Here is a 16,801-nt window from a genome sequence, read left to right as displayed (position 1 = left end):
AGTGGTCAAACTCTTCACATCTGAGGACTTAAACTCCCTCAGCTAAATCCCTCAAGTGGTTTGGCATCCTTTATTTAAAATCAAGAGTTACATATTGGCCAATCCCCTGAGTAAACGTTCTAGATGAGACACAATAACATACGCACTTCAATAGAGAATATACACAGAATCTTTCGACTTAATGAGCGAGGGCAAAGCTTGGAGAGATCGAGCGTTCCAGCCAGAACTACCCTACATCAGCTGAGTGCCAATCGTGTAACATAAAGCCCTGAGATTCTGTGTATGCGCAGCGCGGCGAGCAATTTGAAGCGCGAGCAGAACGTGTCCATCCCTCACTAGAGGCCAACAAAAGGGCAATTCAAAGCCAAGAGCTCTCAACACGGTTTAACAAGCCACAGGAGAGCCCTTCAGGAGTGGCGGGCCAACAGCTTGCGGCTGGTAATTGCATCCCTATTAGCATGGAGTAACTTTCATCATCATCGCAAGCAAAGCCACGAGCAAATCCGGACGACGCGGTCGGAATCCAAACACACGCTGCGATGGCATGCTGTGATCTGTGGAAAAGGATAAAGGGAGACTCGGAGGAAGATTTTACATGTGCCGTACATGGCATTAGCAGTTTTTTTCACATACAAAAATGTACAGAGCGTACTTTGTGCCGTGAATACCAAATATATTAATATTGATCTCCTCACCTCCGGAGGGTGGGCAGAATGAACTGTGAGCTGACAATATTATATAGAATTTACTAGACACTTTTCATCCAGAGTTTTCAGTGCCATTGCAGTAACCCTTTTGCCATTTTTTCTAACTGTAGGATTACATGCAGAATGTTCACGGGAAGGAGATCGACCTGCTTCGGACTACAGTAAAGGTTCCAGGGAAGAGGCCCCCCAGGGCCATCTCCACATGTGCCGCCCCCAGTCCCAAAACCAATGGGCTCACCAAGGACATGAGCAACCTGCAGCTTGGACAGACACCGGGTAACGTGATCATATGTTTTTGGCATTTATGAAAACACTATACAACTCTCAAATATATGCATGTATACACCAAGACATGCTTTACATTGTTTCTGAGTAGGATACGTGCAATCCCTGGGATTGATCCCAAGATCATAGCGTAGCTAGCACCATGCTCTAACCACTGAGCTACTGAAAGATTTGTTACAGGAATATTTTGTTAAAGGTGAAGTGTGTAATTTCTGCATTACAAAAATGGAACTTGGAACATACTCCATCTGCCATTGGTCAGACAAATGAAGCGCTCCGCCCCATTTTCCACCACTGTAGAGGCCATTTTGGGGCAGGTCGTGATGGTCAAGCAAGACAAAGTTTTGACTTTTATATTGTTCAAGGAAGCGATTATAATAAAAATGGTGGATTAATTAATCGATTAATCGTTAATACTAGAAAACACACATGGAGAGCAGCGCAGTCCACACAATAGAAATACCGTTTGATCTGACGGCATATGTCTGATTGTTTAAAATGAGTTATGAGTAAAAACATTGCAGTTTTTCTGCAGTTTGCTCGCATGATTATTAAATGAATTTTTAATGAAGTATTAATCGGCCATAAGATGAACCGGTTCAATTATAATGGTCGATTAATCGATCATTGATTAAATGTTAACATCCCTTTTGATGTAAATAAAATAAAATATTATTCTAACACAAGGATAATCGGCCACAAAACTGTACGCTTTAATTACTTACAGAAATAAACAATGACATATTATTTAGTTCTTTTTAAAATACTCAAAAGATCAACAGTCCTTAAGCCCCCCAAGGAGTGTTAAAGACCCTTCACATGCACGCACGCACAAGCACCAGGAGGGCCAAACTAATAGCATGAATATTCAGTGACCCATAATACATGTACTAATTATTGTCATGAATATTAATGCAATCAGAGCTCGTTCGCCAGTCAGCCAAGTCCGAAATGAGCACTAATGAGGGTGAGAGGGAGGGAGCTACAGAGGAGAAAAGAGATAATTCACTCAGCGGCGGAGCAGGAAAGCTTTTGTGACGAGAAGAGCCGGGTCACCAACACGATCACACGCACCTCTGTCTTAACATCTCTTTCTGTGAGAGCTCCAATTACGCACTGATCCTTTGTAGCATATCTTCATACGCTGTGTGTGTGTGAATTTGAACGTGTGCGGACCCCACTCTGCCCTCCCGCATCGAGCGTTTATTTTCCTCCAATGCCCCTCGATGTAAAAATGTAGTTTATCAGCCCTCCCGTGAAGCGCGATCAGCTTTTGCCATTTACCCAAAGGTGCTGGCGCTTGATTTATCCGCTACAATGGAGATTAAATTGAGTCGTGACATTTCATTCAGTCGAGTTTGTTACGGCCCAGTGGAGGCCCGTGGGTACACCTTTATGCAACAACATATTAAAAACCAGAAAATATTTATTGAATGCTTGTTTTTTACAACGCCGAGATTATATTGTGGCTGTGGCTTCTGCGAATGATGGTTGGTATGAAGATGTTAGCTATATGGCTATATTTGATGCTATTGAACACGTTTTTCAATTGTTTTGATGTGGGTTGCTATGGTCAGAAGCCCAGTAGTGTTAATGTTGATAAACATTGTGTTTGAGCTGTTTGTGTTCATTATAGCGAATGTCTTCTGGAATTGTTAGTGCGATTGTAAATGACTTCCCATGATGTTCACTTTAATCACAGTCCTGTGGTGTAATGATGATTCATGACTTCAGATGTCATTATTTATGCTTTTTGATGAGAGCACATTGTATCATTTTGGTTATAACAGAACTTTCCATCCACCGCCAGCTCATGCATGTGTGTAGGAAATTTACAGAAAATGAAATAATTCTGGTCTGAAACCAAAAATTTAGGATGCATCGAAAACCCCATAGAATCTGAAAATGAGATTATTTTCAGGGCTTTTTACATTTTTCCGAAAAAAAAAATGATAATCCTGTTTTTGGCTGAAGTTTGGTTGTAGCTGAAATTTCGGTGCATCCCTAAAAAAAATTATATTAAAGGTGCAATCTGTAACTTTTTACCATCTCATGTTTGAAACATAACATTACAGGTTACTTTACATATTTGTCTTTACATACTATAGGTTGAAATCAGATGATGTCATACTGACATTTCCTCTGAAATTGGACAAATTCTGTATCATTATTTAAAAAAAATTACCTTTGTGGGTCAAAAAAGGATTTGTTTATACTTCATTTATAACAGATTTGGTCCATTTTAACCCAAAATTATTGCTAATTGCTGCCTAAAAGTTATTATATCATGGATAGTTGTCAATCATTTTACTTTGGGATTTAAGGCTTGACCTAATTTCTATAGGTTTTTATTTTGTGGAGTGATATAAACATAATATAATAAAATATAAACAAATTTTAGGTTGCTTTCAACTATCATAATCATTTTCAAAGTAATAAGTAATGTTTCATTTGTTTGTTTATTTTACAGGGTCTGTGACCAGCAGTTCTTCTGTGTCTCAGATGGCGAGCGGCATCAGTCTGGTGTCTTTTAACAGTCGTCCGGATGGGATGCACCAACGCTCGTATTCCGTGTCCAGCGCTGACCAATGGAGTGAAGCCACAGTCATCGCCAACTCAGGAATCAGCACAGGTAGGTTCTTCTTCGAACTGCCACGTTCACGTGTGAGTGTCTGCGCCTCGAGGTTTCCCTTTATATCGGCAGCAGAAAACAGTGATGTGTTATCCTTTAACTGTAACTTTTTGTCAAAGTAACGACCATTCAACAGCACCACGTAACCAAAAACTCATCTGTCGTGGACAAGACCATATACAGCGGAGAAATGTTTTAAGCACTCTGTTTTTCAGACTGGCATTTCTTCAGTCAAAGAGAATTTCTTACATTCCTGTTTTTAGGAATCCTTCAGAGTGGAAAGAAATTACACAGTTTTAGTGTTTTATTGTGTTGTGCATGTACCCTTTCACACATCACAGTGGCACTGACAGCTGTCAGGACTGTGTATTTGTGTGCTGGTGAGCTACAGTGACATGGTGTGACTTGTCGTTTGACCCCTGCCTGTATCTGGCCCAGTGTTTAACCCTCATAATAACAATTAAAGCTGTGAAACGCTTAAACACACCCAGATCATGTCCGCAGCAGGGCACCACATACACACAGCTGAGCCACACACCCAACACATGCGTTAAATTTACCAGCCATAAAACACACAAGCATTCCTTTTCATGAAAAACAGCGAATTTGGACATCCAAGGTTCCCGGAATAACAGCGTCGATATTTAACACTCTCTGTATGTATCAATGTACATATCAGTGACAGTAACACAGCAGAGTTTTACTATCCGTCACTGGCTCTGTTTTAGTGATATTCTGTAAGGCTGTTCGGACACCGCGGCGCTCCAGAGGGCTGTTTTACTGTGATGTTGTTGAAGTGCTTTTGCGCTCCCCCCAGGAAGCTCTTTTATAAATAACCTTTCTGTCGGCCTAATGATGTGTCTGTCCACGGCCTGACTGGATCAGATCTGATGGCTGGATGACGGGAGTGCCGGACGCTGATTGCTTGTCACCTCTCGCCCCGGGAGCTGGCAGGAATGAGATCCTGTCTCTCTTCTGATACGAGAGAGAAATGGAGAGAGATAAGTGGTTGCGAAAGTAATTAACTGAAGTTCCTCACGTAAATGTCTCGAGCAGCTGCGTTGACATGGAGATACTTGGTTGGCTGACACATTTTTACTAAACTTTAGTTTGTTCTTTTAGATTGTAGAGGACACAAATTCATAACAAGATATTCATAACCCTCTGGTTCTGTTATGCAGAAGAACACATTTACAGATAAAAAATGAGTAAAGATTGAAGTTTAGATCTGATTGCTTTTAAAGTGGCATTGTTGATGCAGGTTAAAGTGTTACTGTGGGGTTCGGGAAGAAGCAGCGTTTGACACTTGGCTGCGTGGCGTCTGAGCGCGTTGGATCACATCAGGACAGACTCGTTTTGACTGAACATGACTGCCATGTGAGAAACACAGCCTATGTAATGAGCTATTTTATTCCAGAGGAAACAAAGCCAAGTCCGTTTAAAAGAGATTAGATCCCCTTCAGTGATTTGGTATCTCTTTGTCTTTTGTCCCGCTCCGCACTGTCCTCAAGATACTGGAGAGCAGTGACATCCTTGTCTCTTTACCTGAAGCTTTAAGTGCCCAAGGCAGACGCATAGAATGTTCCCTCTGTGCCTGTTCCTGTCCCCCTCGCTTAATAATGAGAGACAAACAGCAATGGAAGTCATGTGTGTGTCTCTCTGATTATAGCTGCTGTTTTGGGTGCTCTGGGCGCTCTGGGTGGAGGAGAGGGTGTATGTTATGTATCAAATGTTTTTTTATTTCGTCTTGATTGTCCGTGTTCCTGTAGCTCAAGTTGTAAAACATTGTTAAGGTCATTGGTTTAATTCCCACAACTTATCGAATGTATAGTATAGGCTTGTTGCGATTGTCGGTGTCACCGTTGATATACGGTCTCCACCGATTATATCACTTGTCCACCATGCCACCGACCCCCACCGTCATTTTAAATATTTTAGTTATAAATCACTTCGTTTAGACAAAGCCTGAACTACAGTTGCGCGGCTGCTGCATTCAGCGTAAGCTGAACAAGTGTCGCGGCACAGATCAGCAGCAAGAGTCAGATTTTATTCATCATGTGAAGAGAGTGAAGTGCTGACTGACGAGACGATGGAGGAGGATATCCTGGCAAAGAACATGTAGTAGAATATAGGGTGGAGAAAAAAAATTGATTCAGATATCAATCGTGATTCAGTCTTCAATCACCTTTCATGCCGCGTCATCTTTAGAGGCGTGGAAACATACCCGCAGTAACAGACCAGCGTATATTCACAAACGTCAAATGTTAGCAGCAACAAAATGAGTTTATGCCGCGAACCTCGCATACTTTAGAGAAGGAAGGGTTCTGTCGATCATGATGAATTCTTATAGCAACCATTGTAAACACGACAGCTTACTTCTTAGATCAGATGCCTTTGTGTGCTGTTTCCTGGCGGACCGTTAAAGAACGCGACGTTTAGCCAACTGTCTGAGGCTGAGACTATGACGGTTTATCCACAAGATGGCACGCGTTTGTTAAACTGTGTCTACACCAGACACGACACACGTATGGTTCTAGCGGGATTCCTGCACCGTATCCAGTGTTGACAAAATTTACATTTATAATGGGTTCTAAATAATGCGTTCTATTGTCTTTTATCTGGTTCAGACATGGTGCAAGACATGCTTAACTGCTCCTTATGGACCCCTGTAGGCCATGAGAGGTATTGCAGTTTGTCGCAATGTGCATGCATCAAGCGCATGTCTATACGCACGAGACAAATAAAGTGTACTTTGCAAGACTGTGCATACGACTGTAGAACTATACTTAGGGCTTTAATGTGACATATCTACAGCATAACTCTGTTTAGTGAGATTAAAATACAAGATTATGCAGGAAAGTAATATTTATTCTTAAAGCACAAAGGGCATTATTTGACCAATGTTACTCGTTCACATCCTTTGTTTTTTTATTAAGTACTAAGTATTAAATATATTAAGTTCATATTAGTATACAAGATGATCTTTTGGTTGGTTTGTTTGGTGGTATATGCACAAGCTTTTATAGAGGTGTTTGGTAATAAAGTATTTTTATTATAACATCACTGCCCATATCGTCTGGGCCAGAATGAAAGCTTGTATCTCCAAAACGGGGACTTAACATGAAAGAAACAATGCATTTTTTCCAATTATTAAACACTGTGTTGTCAAAGTTAACATGCTCTTTTTAATACCTTTCATTGGGTAAATCTAAGAGGACCTTATAGACAAACATAAAGGGTGACCATGCATGATTTATAAAAAAAGATCTATGATAAATGGTTTCTGTCTGAAAAAATGTGTGGTACAATTCACTATGTTAAAGCGATAGTTCACTCAAACATAAAATACTGTTATTTACTCACCCTTATGTTGTTCCAAACCTGTATACATTTCTTTGTTCCGATACACACAAAGAAATATGGAAGAATGACATTCTTCCAAATAACTTAATTTGTGTTCAGCAGAACAAAGAAATGTATTCAGGTTTGGAACAAATGGAGTAAATGAAGATCGAATTTTCATTTTTTTGGGTGAACTATCCCTTTAACATGAAAGATACCTCAAATCAGGCTCTTGACGTGAATATTTATATAGTATAAATAAAATGAGTAGGATATATATATTGTATGTAGTGTGCGGTTCTCCATTTCTTCTCTTTTACAATTCTCTGTTCATCTGCCACCATTTTCTCCTCCTGTTCTGTTATCTCTATTTCTTTCCTCTCCTTTTCTCTGCGTCTCTCCTCCTTTCCTCTGCTCCACCGCTCCTGTCCTGTAGGCATCTGCTACAATTTTACCAGATAACAAATGTACTAAACCAGCATGAACAGAAATGGCACTGAGCTGGTTGGAGAATATGAGGGACTGGAGGTGTGTGTGAGAGAGAGACAAAGTATGAGCTTGGACAAAAGGGCTGCTAGAATGAGGTGGTTAATTGTTCATTTTGGGATGGCATCTTGTCAGCAGAGATAAGTTGTCACGTTTTCCACTTGAGCTGAGACTAAACGATTGTAAAATAAGTTACGGCCGTCCTTGGGGCTGTCTGCTGATGCACGGCGCTGCGAGCGTGTTCAGTGCCAGCAAGAACATCCCTCCTCCCGACCCCTCCCCACATCGGCGCTTTCACTCGGCCTGATATTGATGTGAGGTGAATGTTATTTTATTCTGCCGCTAGTCATGGCTGTCACAGGCGCTTATGAAAAGTGAAGCAGCCTTCTGATAGCCTGAGCCGGAGTATGCAGCCAAACGCCAGTCGGAACTGGCTTTACACGGACGCGAGCGCTCCATCATTTAAACCAGAGCGGACACACAATATTCTACTTACACTTGAGCCCAATACAAACTTGCCACAGGTGCCAGTTGTTTAGCATTTTTAGATTTAAACGCACCGGTTTTGTGTGATTTATTAAAAGTCAAAAATTAAAACGCACACCTGCCCTCGAATTCCAGTATGCATGTTTTAATATGTAACTATTTTTACTATGACACTGTCTGCCAATTTACATAGACCAAAAAAAATAAGATTAGGTTAAATATTGTTTTTAATATAGTATATTTGGTTATATATTTGTATAAAAAGTTGCAGGAAAATCCAATTCAGTTTTATTTATATAGCGCTTTTTGCTGTATTCATTGTTTCAAAGCAGCTTTACATGCATTATGTATAATAATATTAGTAATACTAGATGAATAAATAAAATAAAGACAATATATAGTATTGTAGATGGAATATAGACCATTTCATCGGACGCACGCACCTGGACTGCATTTAAATTACCATCTGTTGTTTATCGGTCTGGCTAGTGTCTAATAATATAACAAGAATATTTATATATTTTATAAATGTTATTTTATATTATTTGATTATATAATAATTGTATTAAATAAACTATTTTTTGAATTATGTTGTATGTTCATTTTATTAAATAAACAATTTGTTGAATGGGTCCTCTAGTTTTGTTGCATTTAAAGAAACTGTATGGTGCATAGACATCTAGCGGTTGAACTTGGTATCGCAATCTAAACTCAAAATATTGGAGAGGCCATTTTAGCCAAGTAACGTTATCAGAAATAATCTACAGGCACTCTATTGTTTGTTAATGTGTACCGGAAGTTGTAGTTCACCCTCAAAGAAAGATATTTAAAAGAATGTTAGCACTTTTCAGTTCTGAAAATGGAAAGTTAATTTTCATGCACTACCAAAGTAGTAATTTTTTTTGTTTGAAAAAAAATAGAGATAAAAAAAGAGACATTTTGAAGAATTTAGGAAAGTAAACTGTTTTAGGGCAAATTGGTCTACCATTTCAATCGTTCCTGCTGTGGTTGTATATGATGTCCCAAAACTGAAAATTGCTAACATTCTTCCAAATATCTTCCTTTGTGTTCAGCAGAACTAAGTAATTTGTACAGGTTTGGAACAACTTGAGGGTGGATTAATGATGACAGAATTTTCATTTTTGTTGTTGCGTTGAAATGGTCTATTGGTTTAATCTAGGAATATTAGAAAACTTGCAAGAACAAGTGCTTGTATTTTATTTTAATAACAATATTAAAGATACATGGCGAATAGCATTTGGCGCGTTGTTTACATTCTCTCTCTCTTTCTACCTAGATACTGGTCTGGGAGATTCTGTGTGCTCCAGTCCTAGTATATCCAGCACTACCAGTCCAAAAATGGACCCACCCCCGTCGCCTCATGCCAACCGCAAAAAACACAGGAGGAAGAAGAGTACCAGCAACTTCAAAGTGGACGGCTTCTCTGGCACTGCAGAAGGTATTTCCGGTCTCTTTTTCCCGCACACATAACCACTCTTTAGTCATAAATTTGTCTTTCTTTTTTCCAAAGAGCACAACAGGAGCACTCAGTCACCATTCACTTTCAATGTATATAATAAAGAAGCAATAAATGTCAATGGTGACTGGTGCTGCTTAGTATATACATTCTGCCTAGTACTGTTTATCTCTTTGTGTTCCATAGAAGAAGAAAAATCATACAGGTTTGAAACAACATAAAGATGATGGTAAATTCAATTTAGCGTTAAGGCCTGTTCACATATTATCATTAGCAACTTAAAGCACAGCATGAAACATTGCTGAGTCTGACGCTAACCTTCTTGTTGTAAATAAAGTTAACAATACTTTAATTGTGTTGTATTGGAACACTATATTATTAGGTGTAGTCATGGAAAAAGGTTAATCTTTATAGTATTATAGTAACATTTCTACATAAATGAGTTCAAACCTTTCTAAAAATGTTGACCTCTCTTGTATACATGCTTATGTGTGTTTATCTTCAGCGCATTACTATTTGCATCATACATGCATTCTTACATCAGTATACAGTTACCATATGCTGCATAAACACGTCTCTTTCTCACACACATGCACAAACTCACACACAGACGCACACCAGAGTGCTGTATGGTGTGACGGTGTAGTGGAACAGATGTTTCTGAGCAGCAGATGTGTAATGTGTTTCCTGCCGTCAGTGTGGATCAGGCAGCTGATGGGCCTCCGTGGAGCGAGAGAAATATGCTGAGTGATTATTACACACTCGCACAGACAACCCGGTTAAATGCCGTCTGTCACTCAAACACACGCAGGCTTCACTCGTCACTGCAGCCGGGGTTCTGACACGCTGGAAGATATTTGTATTTATTTGAGTATTGTGTGGCACATGTCCCATCTCTGCTCATTAAACATCCTGTGTGCATCTTACCACAATGTGCACTCCATTTCCAAAGGAGTCCATTTTTGTTTTGTCATAAAGTCTTACTGAGCATATTATTCTGTTTTACAGTGGTTCATAACATCCTGACAGCTCTAAAGTGTTGTAAAGTCATCTCTATATGTGTGTGTGAGGCAGTGAGTATGTTGGAATGATGGATGAGTGTGTGTCACTTCCGAGTGTGTGTGTGATTAATTAGACTGGACTTGTGTGGGTGGCCTCGGCCTCCTGAGACTCTGACGATCAGTGCTTGTTTAAATTGTTCCCAATCACCTTTATTGATCTTCTCCCAAAGGAGGCCAATATATTGTCAGTGAGGGAAGAGCTTGTTTGCTTTTGTGTGTGCATGCGTACACATCCATAGTTACATGTAGTGTTTTAGAATAAAATGTATGTTTCAGTTTCCTTTTTTCTTTAAATAGATATAATTGCATTATAATGCACCATCTCTGTCATAGTGTAAGCGTTAGCATCTGTTCAGTCTGATTTTCTCTATGGTGCCACCATGTGGTGTGGAAGAATGGAATCAATTAGTTGATTTAACAGTAATTACAATTTCTTCTCTTGTAGTTTTGGTCGTCTGTGGAATGATGAGATAACAAGCAAATTCTCAGCTATGTTTTTTTCCTCAAACCAAAAGCTCAGTTGTTATGCTTGACTATTTTATAGAACTGTAAAGTTGGGCATGCAAAATGTGACATTCTGCATCATTGGCAACTTTTATTCCATGATGAACCTGAATGTTGGCTGATTAAATGTACTGTTAAGATAAAGACATAAGGTTAAAAACACTGTAAATACACTAAGAGGCCATGATTTTATTAATTCCTGAAGAGCTTGTTTATTTTATGGTAAATAAATAAAAGGGTAATCTAAGATGGTGTTTTATAGTAATTGATAATAATGTATTTGTTATATTAAAATACAGCCACATAAAAAAATAAGAGACCATTCCAAATGTTCATTTCTAGATGTATTGTGGCCATTCCAGTCCAGTGTTTTTTCTAAAAAAATAAATAAATAAAAATAAAAAATAAAAAACCTCAGGAGTGACTAGAGCCATCCAACAGCAATGGAAAAGACTGACAGCATGACAAAACAAATGAAAACTGCGAGGTTATCACTTAAAAATAATATTTTTTCAACTTTTCCTGTTGTTTTGCTTAAGAGTGAATGTGAACTTGTTTTATATGCAGTATTTGGGGTCAGATAAAATACAGAGCATCTTTTCTGTTATTTTGACAACAATTATGCATACAAACATATTCTGCAAATCGAAACAATTATTTTATTAGTAGTTCACAGAATGATACAAAAATGATCATTTTACCTATAAATAGTACATTTTAAGGTCAGAAAAAATGGTCTCTGATATGGTCTCTTAGTTTTTTCTGCATCTATATACTATTTTTTAAATATGAAAAATATTTAAATAGTAATTTCATAAAATATAATTGCTTGTTTTGACTAATAATTATGCTTCGTATTTTGATTTTAAAAATTTCGTCATCGTTTTAAAAATTGGCATTTTTATTTGTTTAGGAGTGTAGATGTTTAAGAGGAAGATCATTGTGGATATATTGAAAGGAGTGATATTTTATGCCACGGCTGTCTTGTTGGTCTTCTGTGAGAAATGGGGTTGTGTTAATGTACCTTTACCCCCTCTTTATTTCTTTCTTCCTCTTACCCCCGAGAGCCACTTTGTCTTGCCCCGATTCAGGTTTTCTGAAAAGGTTGAACGTTGTCAGAAGCTGCCCGGGTCCCTTCCCCAGTCCCCATTCGTCAGGCAGGCACTTAAGTGAAATATTATAAATAATCTACAGTATTGAAATCTTTTATCAGCTGTGTCACTTTCATTATTCAATAAGCGATTAGTAACAGTCTCCCAATTTAGCCATTAAGCACTTGTGCGTGGGGCCGGCGAGTGCTGTCACGCCGCGGGCCTGCTGAGGGATAAGGCTGTCAAACCCTCTGTTATTCATGAGCTCCACCGGCCAGGTACGGAGCTCCATAGTGTTTTATATAACACACGCACACAAAGTCATGGTCAGGTACTGATCACACATTCTGATCAAAAATCTCAGTTAGATTCACACTCAAAATTGTTTTATTTGACACTCATTTATTGTAATAAAAAATAGATTGTGAATACAGAGTGCTAATCTGTTTGCGTGTTCTGTATGGTTTTAATATGGTTAAATATTGGTCATAAAAATAGCAATCTTTTTTTAATAATGCATCCCTAAATGCGACAGTCATACATCATAGCGTTATATTGTCAACTGACGGTTACCACGTTGCAGGTGTCATGTCTCTAACGCTCACCTGCGTCTCTCGTCCTTGCAAGACAAAGCCTTCTCACACTCGTTCCTCTTTCATCCCCCCACCCGCCCTTGTGAAGATCAATCAATCCCAGCATGCCATGCATTTTTACACTCCTCAAATTCCCTCGCATGCCACTGAAAGCCCACTACTCAAATGGCAAACTTACTGCACGGATGATCACAGTTTATCAATTACCGCTGAGCTGCAGGGCCCTAAGTGGCCCTTGTTAAGTAATTACCACATTTGAGAAGAGAAGGAGACTTTGAAACCTGATCAGGCACGCGGCGTGGGTCCCGCACAGAGCAGGGACAACGGGAGGTTCATGAATGCCTTGATCGTCACGCAAAGAGTCGGAGGACTTGGCGAAAGGAGATCCGTTTTGAAAATCAGAAAGAGAAAGACATTCCAGAAGAAAGCAGGGCCTCACAGGTGTCCTCAGCTGGAATCGGTCTGGCTAGGTTTAATTAAAACATTCTGCAGGTGAACAGCTCCTCGCGGGGAACAAAGCGAAGATGGTCTCACTAATGGTATGGAAAAAGGGCAATTCACCTTTTCTGAGGCACTTTGCTAAAAGTAGCTCTCTGTGATCAACAAAAGCCATTTTGAAGTGCACTAAAATGAGAGAAAGATGTTAAGAGGGACATTCAGGGAATTGGTTATTAAAAGGCGAAGAAGGGATTTGTAGGGGATATCAAGCATGACACATGACGTCTGCAAATTCATAGATAAGACTCATACTGATTCACTTCTGAGTCTATTGTGTATTTAATGGCACGATTTCGGAAGACCATTACTTTTAATTCACACCTTGTCTAGTTTTTGCATCTCTGATGTCATGCACACCGAAAGTACTATACGGGTTTGTTTTTCCAGGATTTCTGTTGAATAACAAATGTCCCATTGGGTCTGAGGAGAAAAAATAAGAATGGCTTCAGGTCCGTTGTCAACAATAATGGGAAATGAGCAGGCATGTGTTAAAGCGCACGTTGAGCTGAGAACAAAATGACTGCAATGAAGACGGCATATTGCAACAGTTTTGGGCCATTTTTCTCGTAATTCTTTGGGAATCCCTTTCAATCTCATTTTAAATGAGACATTTTTATTTTAAGTCTATTTATGTAAAATTTACCCTTTACTGGAGATATAAATGGTAATAGTCCGTAATAATTTACATTTTTTATTTTATGTGTATATATTGTAATACCTTAACTGTAAAAAAAATCCTTTAAAAACGGTAATATTAAATATTTATATTATAAATATAATTAATAAATATGGGCATCGAAAAAAACGTAAAATAACATTTATTATAAAGTAAAATTGCACTTTTACATGTATATTCGCTGTTTATACATTTAAAAAAATATATATGTGGACATTTCGTCAAATAACCAGCAAAAATACGTTTTTTTATACAGTCCTGCATATTAAAGTGATTTTTCCATTCAGGTGGTGAATTATATGCCTTTCTTCACTAATGCAATGTGTTTTCACCCAATGACTTCCTTAGCATTTACTGCACCTCATTCTTACAGCTTTTTTACTGTGACACCTTTTATTATATTTCTTTTTTTTATTATTGTTCTTGTATTTTGGATGATCTAGTTTCTCCACTGTCATTCGTTTTGTTTCGTTTTTCTCTTGCCATCATTCGCCATCACCGTGCCTGCCTGCGGACACAGCAAAACGTAGGGCGTGGAAACTAAATCGTGTCGGTAGCCTGCGCAGCATTTACAACAGCAACGCAGAAGGTAACTAGCTCCAGAAAGCATAGAGAGGTGAAAGCGAGTGTACCTCCTACTAAAATAAGCCTCCGTCTCTTGGTGTCATTATTCCTCCCCCTGATCAACCCTGCAACACCCTCTGCACAGAATATTTCACAAATATGTTCTGTGATTGTCACCGTATGTGTGAATATCCCTCTATATTCAATGAATGGAAAATTGTCTTTTGATGTCTTAAGGTGGGAAGGATCCATCGAAGGAGGTCACACGTATGTTTTTGGCCCTCCACCTCATACGACCCCCTTTCCCATGACTCCACCCCTCCTCGACATTATTTATATGTTCGCATTTTCCCCTGATGTTAGTAACTCCTGTAATATTTGCCAGGTTATTAATGCCGGACGCTGAAAAGGGGAGGGGATAATATGAGAATTAATGACCTGTGTCACAAAGCAATACTGTGTGCTTTGACATTTCGCTCGGTTAATTTGTGTTTTCAACCATTCGACTCTTTTACCGTACCCCCAAGCTCTGCCGCTCGGGCCGGCAACACCCCCCACCCTCATTTTTGCGCATGCTGCATCCTTGCTCCAAGAGTTGATTGTGTATCGTGTTTGCCGGTAAAGGTTACCTGTGTCAGAGTTCACAAATTTCATCGCCGCTACAACGTCTTCAAACATCACCCGCAAGAAGAGAAAAGCACTGTGTGATTATGTTTGTAGGTGCGTGTTCCCGTGAGGCGAATTTCAGGCTCGGTTAGATGTTGGATGGCCTGCTCGAAATTGCGCAGATGAAATTATCATCTTAGTAGTTATCTTTGCAATATGGAGATGGGTACCAGACACCAGATGAGTGATAGCTGCATGTATTTTGAATGTTTGGGGGAAACGGAGAGGAGGGCTGGTTGACTGATGCCCTGTCAACGCAGTCTTTGTATTACGCAATTGTTTTTATATTAATTGTGTGCTAAGGGGAGGAGGCGGAGCCGATCTTCATATTTGCCTCCGAATTTCGTCTTTCTGCATTGTTGCTTTTCATAATTGTCAAATACCGCCCTCTCCCCAAAAGCGCTGCAATTTAATTAGGGTGAGAACATTGCTGCTGACCCCAGAGGGCCCCGTGCCTTTGAAGGGTGGGTCCAATCTTGCCTGGGATGCTTCAGTGATCCCACCAACCCCCAAACCTCGAAACGTTCCAAAAAACTTGAAATGAATAAATAATAGGCCAGACTCCCCACCCATTTTGTGCTGTTTTATATTGTAGTTTGACAACCTTCGACATAAATGGAGTCGGCTGCTTGGTTACTGCAGGAGCGAATTAGAATTGCTTTTCCCTTTGATCCAGAGCAAGAAACTAAATCGAGGAAGTCTTTTTCTCTTTGACCGCTCTCTCTTCATGCCTCTCTCCAAAGGCTGGAGGCCAGAGAGTTTTAAGCACACCGGCTGTCAAGCATGTCCTGCAGTCAGGGAGGATTTCTGGGATTTGAACACAAGGCTCTTTTACAGCGGTCAGGGAGGCCTGTGGCCCTCCGGGACCTTTAACATGACTTGTATGATAGGAGTCCAATTAGGCCTGTGATTGACTCGAGGAGAGGAAATGGTGTGGCTGCACAGATTTGCCGCTGATTAAACTTGTGAAAAGGCCTCACAGGGAGACGATTCCAAGAGCCATCACAGAACACTAAGCACCCGGGCCGAAGGCATGTAGACAAGAGTTGGCAGGCTTTTCATGAGAAGTATAACACTGTCAAGTTGTAAAACCACTGCTTTAAAATGCATTTCGACAAATGACGGAATTGTTGTTCAAATAAGGCTACTGAGGCTCCAATGTATTGATAGTATTCTTGACAGGAACTGCACACGTATACAGGAAGAGATTATTTGACTGATGTGTGAAAAAACAAACACTTGTACGTTGGCAAAACGTGGTAGTCCATTTAAAATGACAGCAGTTTGTGCAAACCTGCTTGACTTTCTTCTGGAAAACATATATTTTGAAGAATGCTGGTAACAGAAACCCATTGATTGGGTTGTCCAATGGTTTTGTGTCCATACAATAGAAGACAATATGTACCAGCAGTTTTTGGTCACCAGCTTTCTATAAATCATCTTCTTTTGTGTTTTGCAGATGAAAGAAAGACATACAGATTTGAAATGACAAGCTTTTGATTTCTAAGGACTGATTTTTGAAAGCTCAACAGACAGTCAGATCATAACTTTATTTGTTGAATGATCCAGGCTGACATTAGTTTATCAGTCGTCTGTGCAGCACTCCCAGTCATGTTTCTCATTGGGTTGCATATGCTCTTATTGGTACCATGGGTACTTCCTTTGTATGCCATTTTAGCCTTAGGGATGCTCCTTGTGTGTGTGTGGAATGAGGTAATACTTTCCTGATTACT

General features: G+C 39.5%; 1 protein-coding gene across 4 annotated transcripts in view; it reads left to right on the top strand.

The window, feature by feature from the left end:
* Positions 1-16,801, top strand: part of agap1 (ArfGAP with GTPase domain, ankyrin repeat and PH domain 1) — a 148,320-nt gene that overhangs the window by 115,340 nt on the left and 16,179 nt on the right. For all 4 annotated transcript variants that reach the window (XM_056750043.1, XM_056750042.1, XM_056750041.1 and 1 more), the window contains 3 exons: positions 818-983; positions 3,463-3,624; positions 9,236-9,397. In XM_056750043.1, coding sequence (XP_056606021.1) covers positions 818-983; positions 3,463-3,624; positions 9,236-9,397 — 490 coding nt within the window. The remainder of the gene's footprint in view (positions 1-817; positions 984-3,462; positions 3,625-9,235; positions 9,398-16,801) is intronic.

Source organism: Triplophysa dalaica, chromosome 6, assembly GCF_015846415.1.
Source record: "Triplophysa dalaica isolate WHDGS20190420 chromosome 6, ASM1584641v1, whole genome shotgun sequence".
Classification (NCBI taxonomy): domain Eukaryota; kingdom Metazoa; phylum Chordata; class Actinopteri; order Cypriniformes; family Nemacheilidae; genus Triplophysa; species Triplophysa dalaica.
Note: the sequence above shows the minus strand (reverse complement) of the source record. Positions and strands in the feature narration are given on the sequence as shown.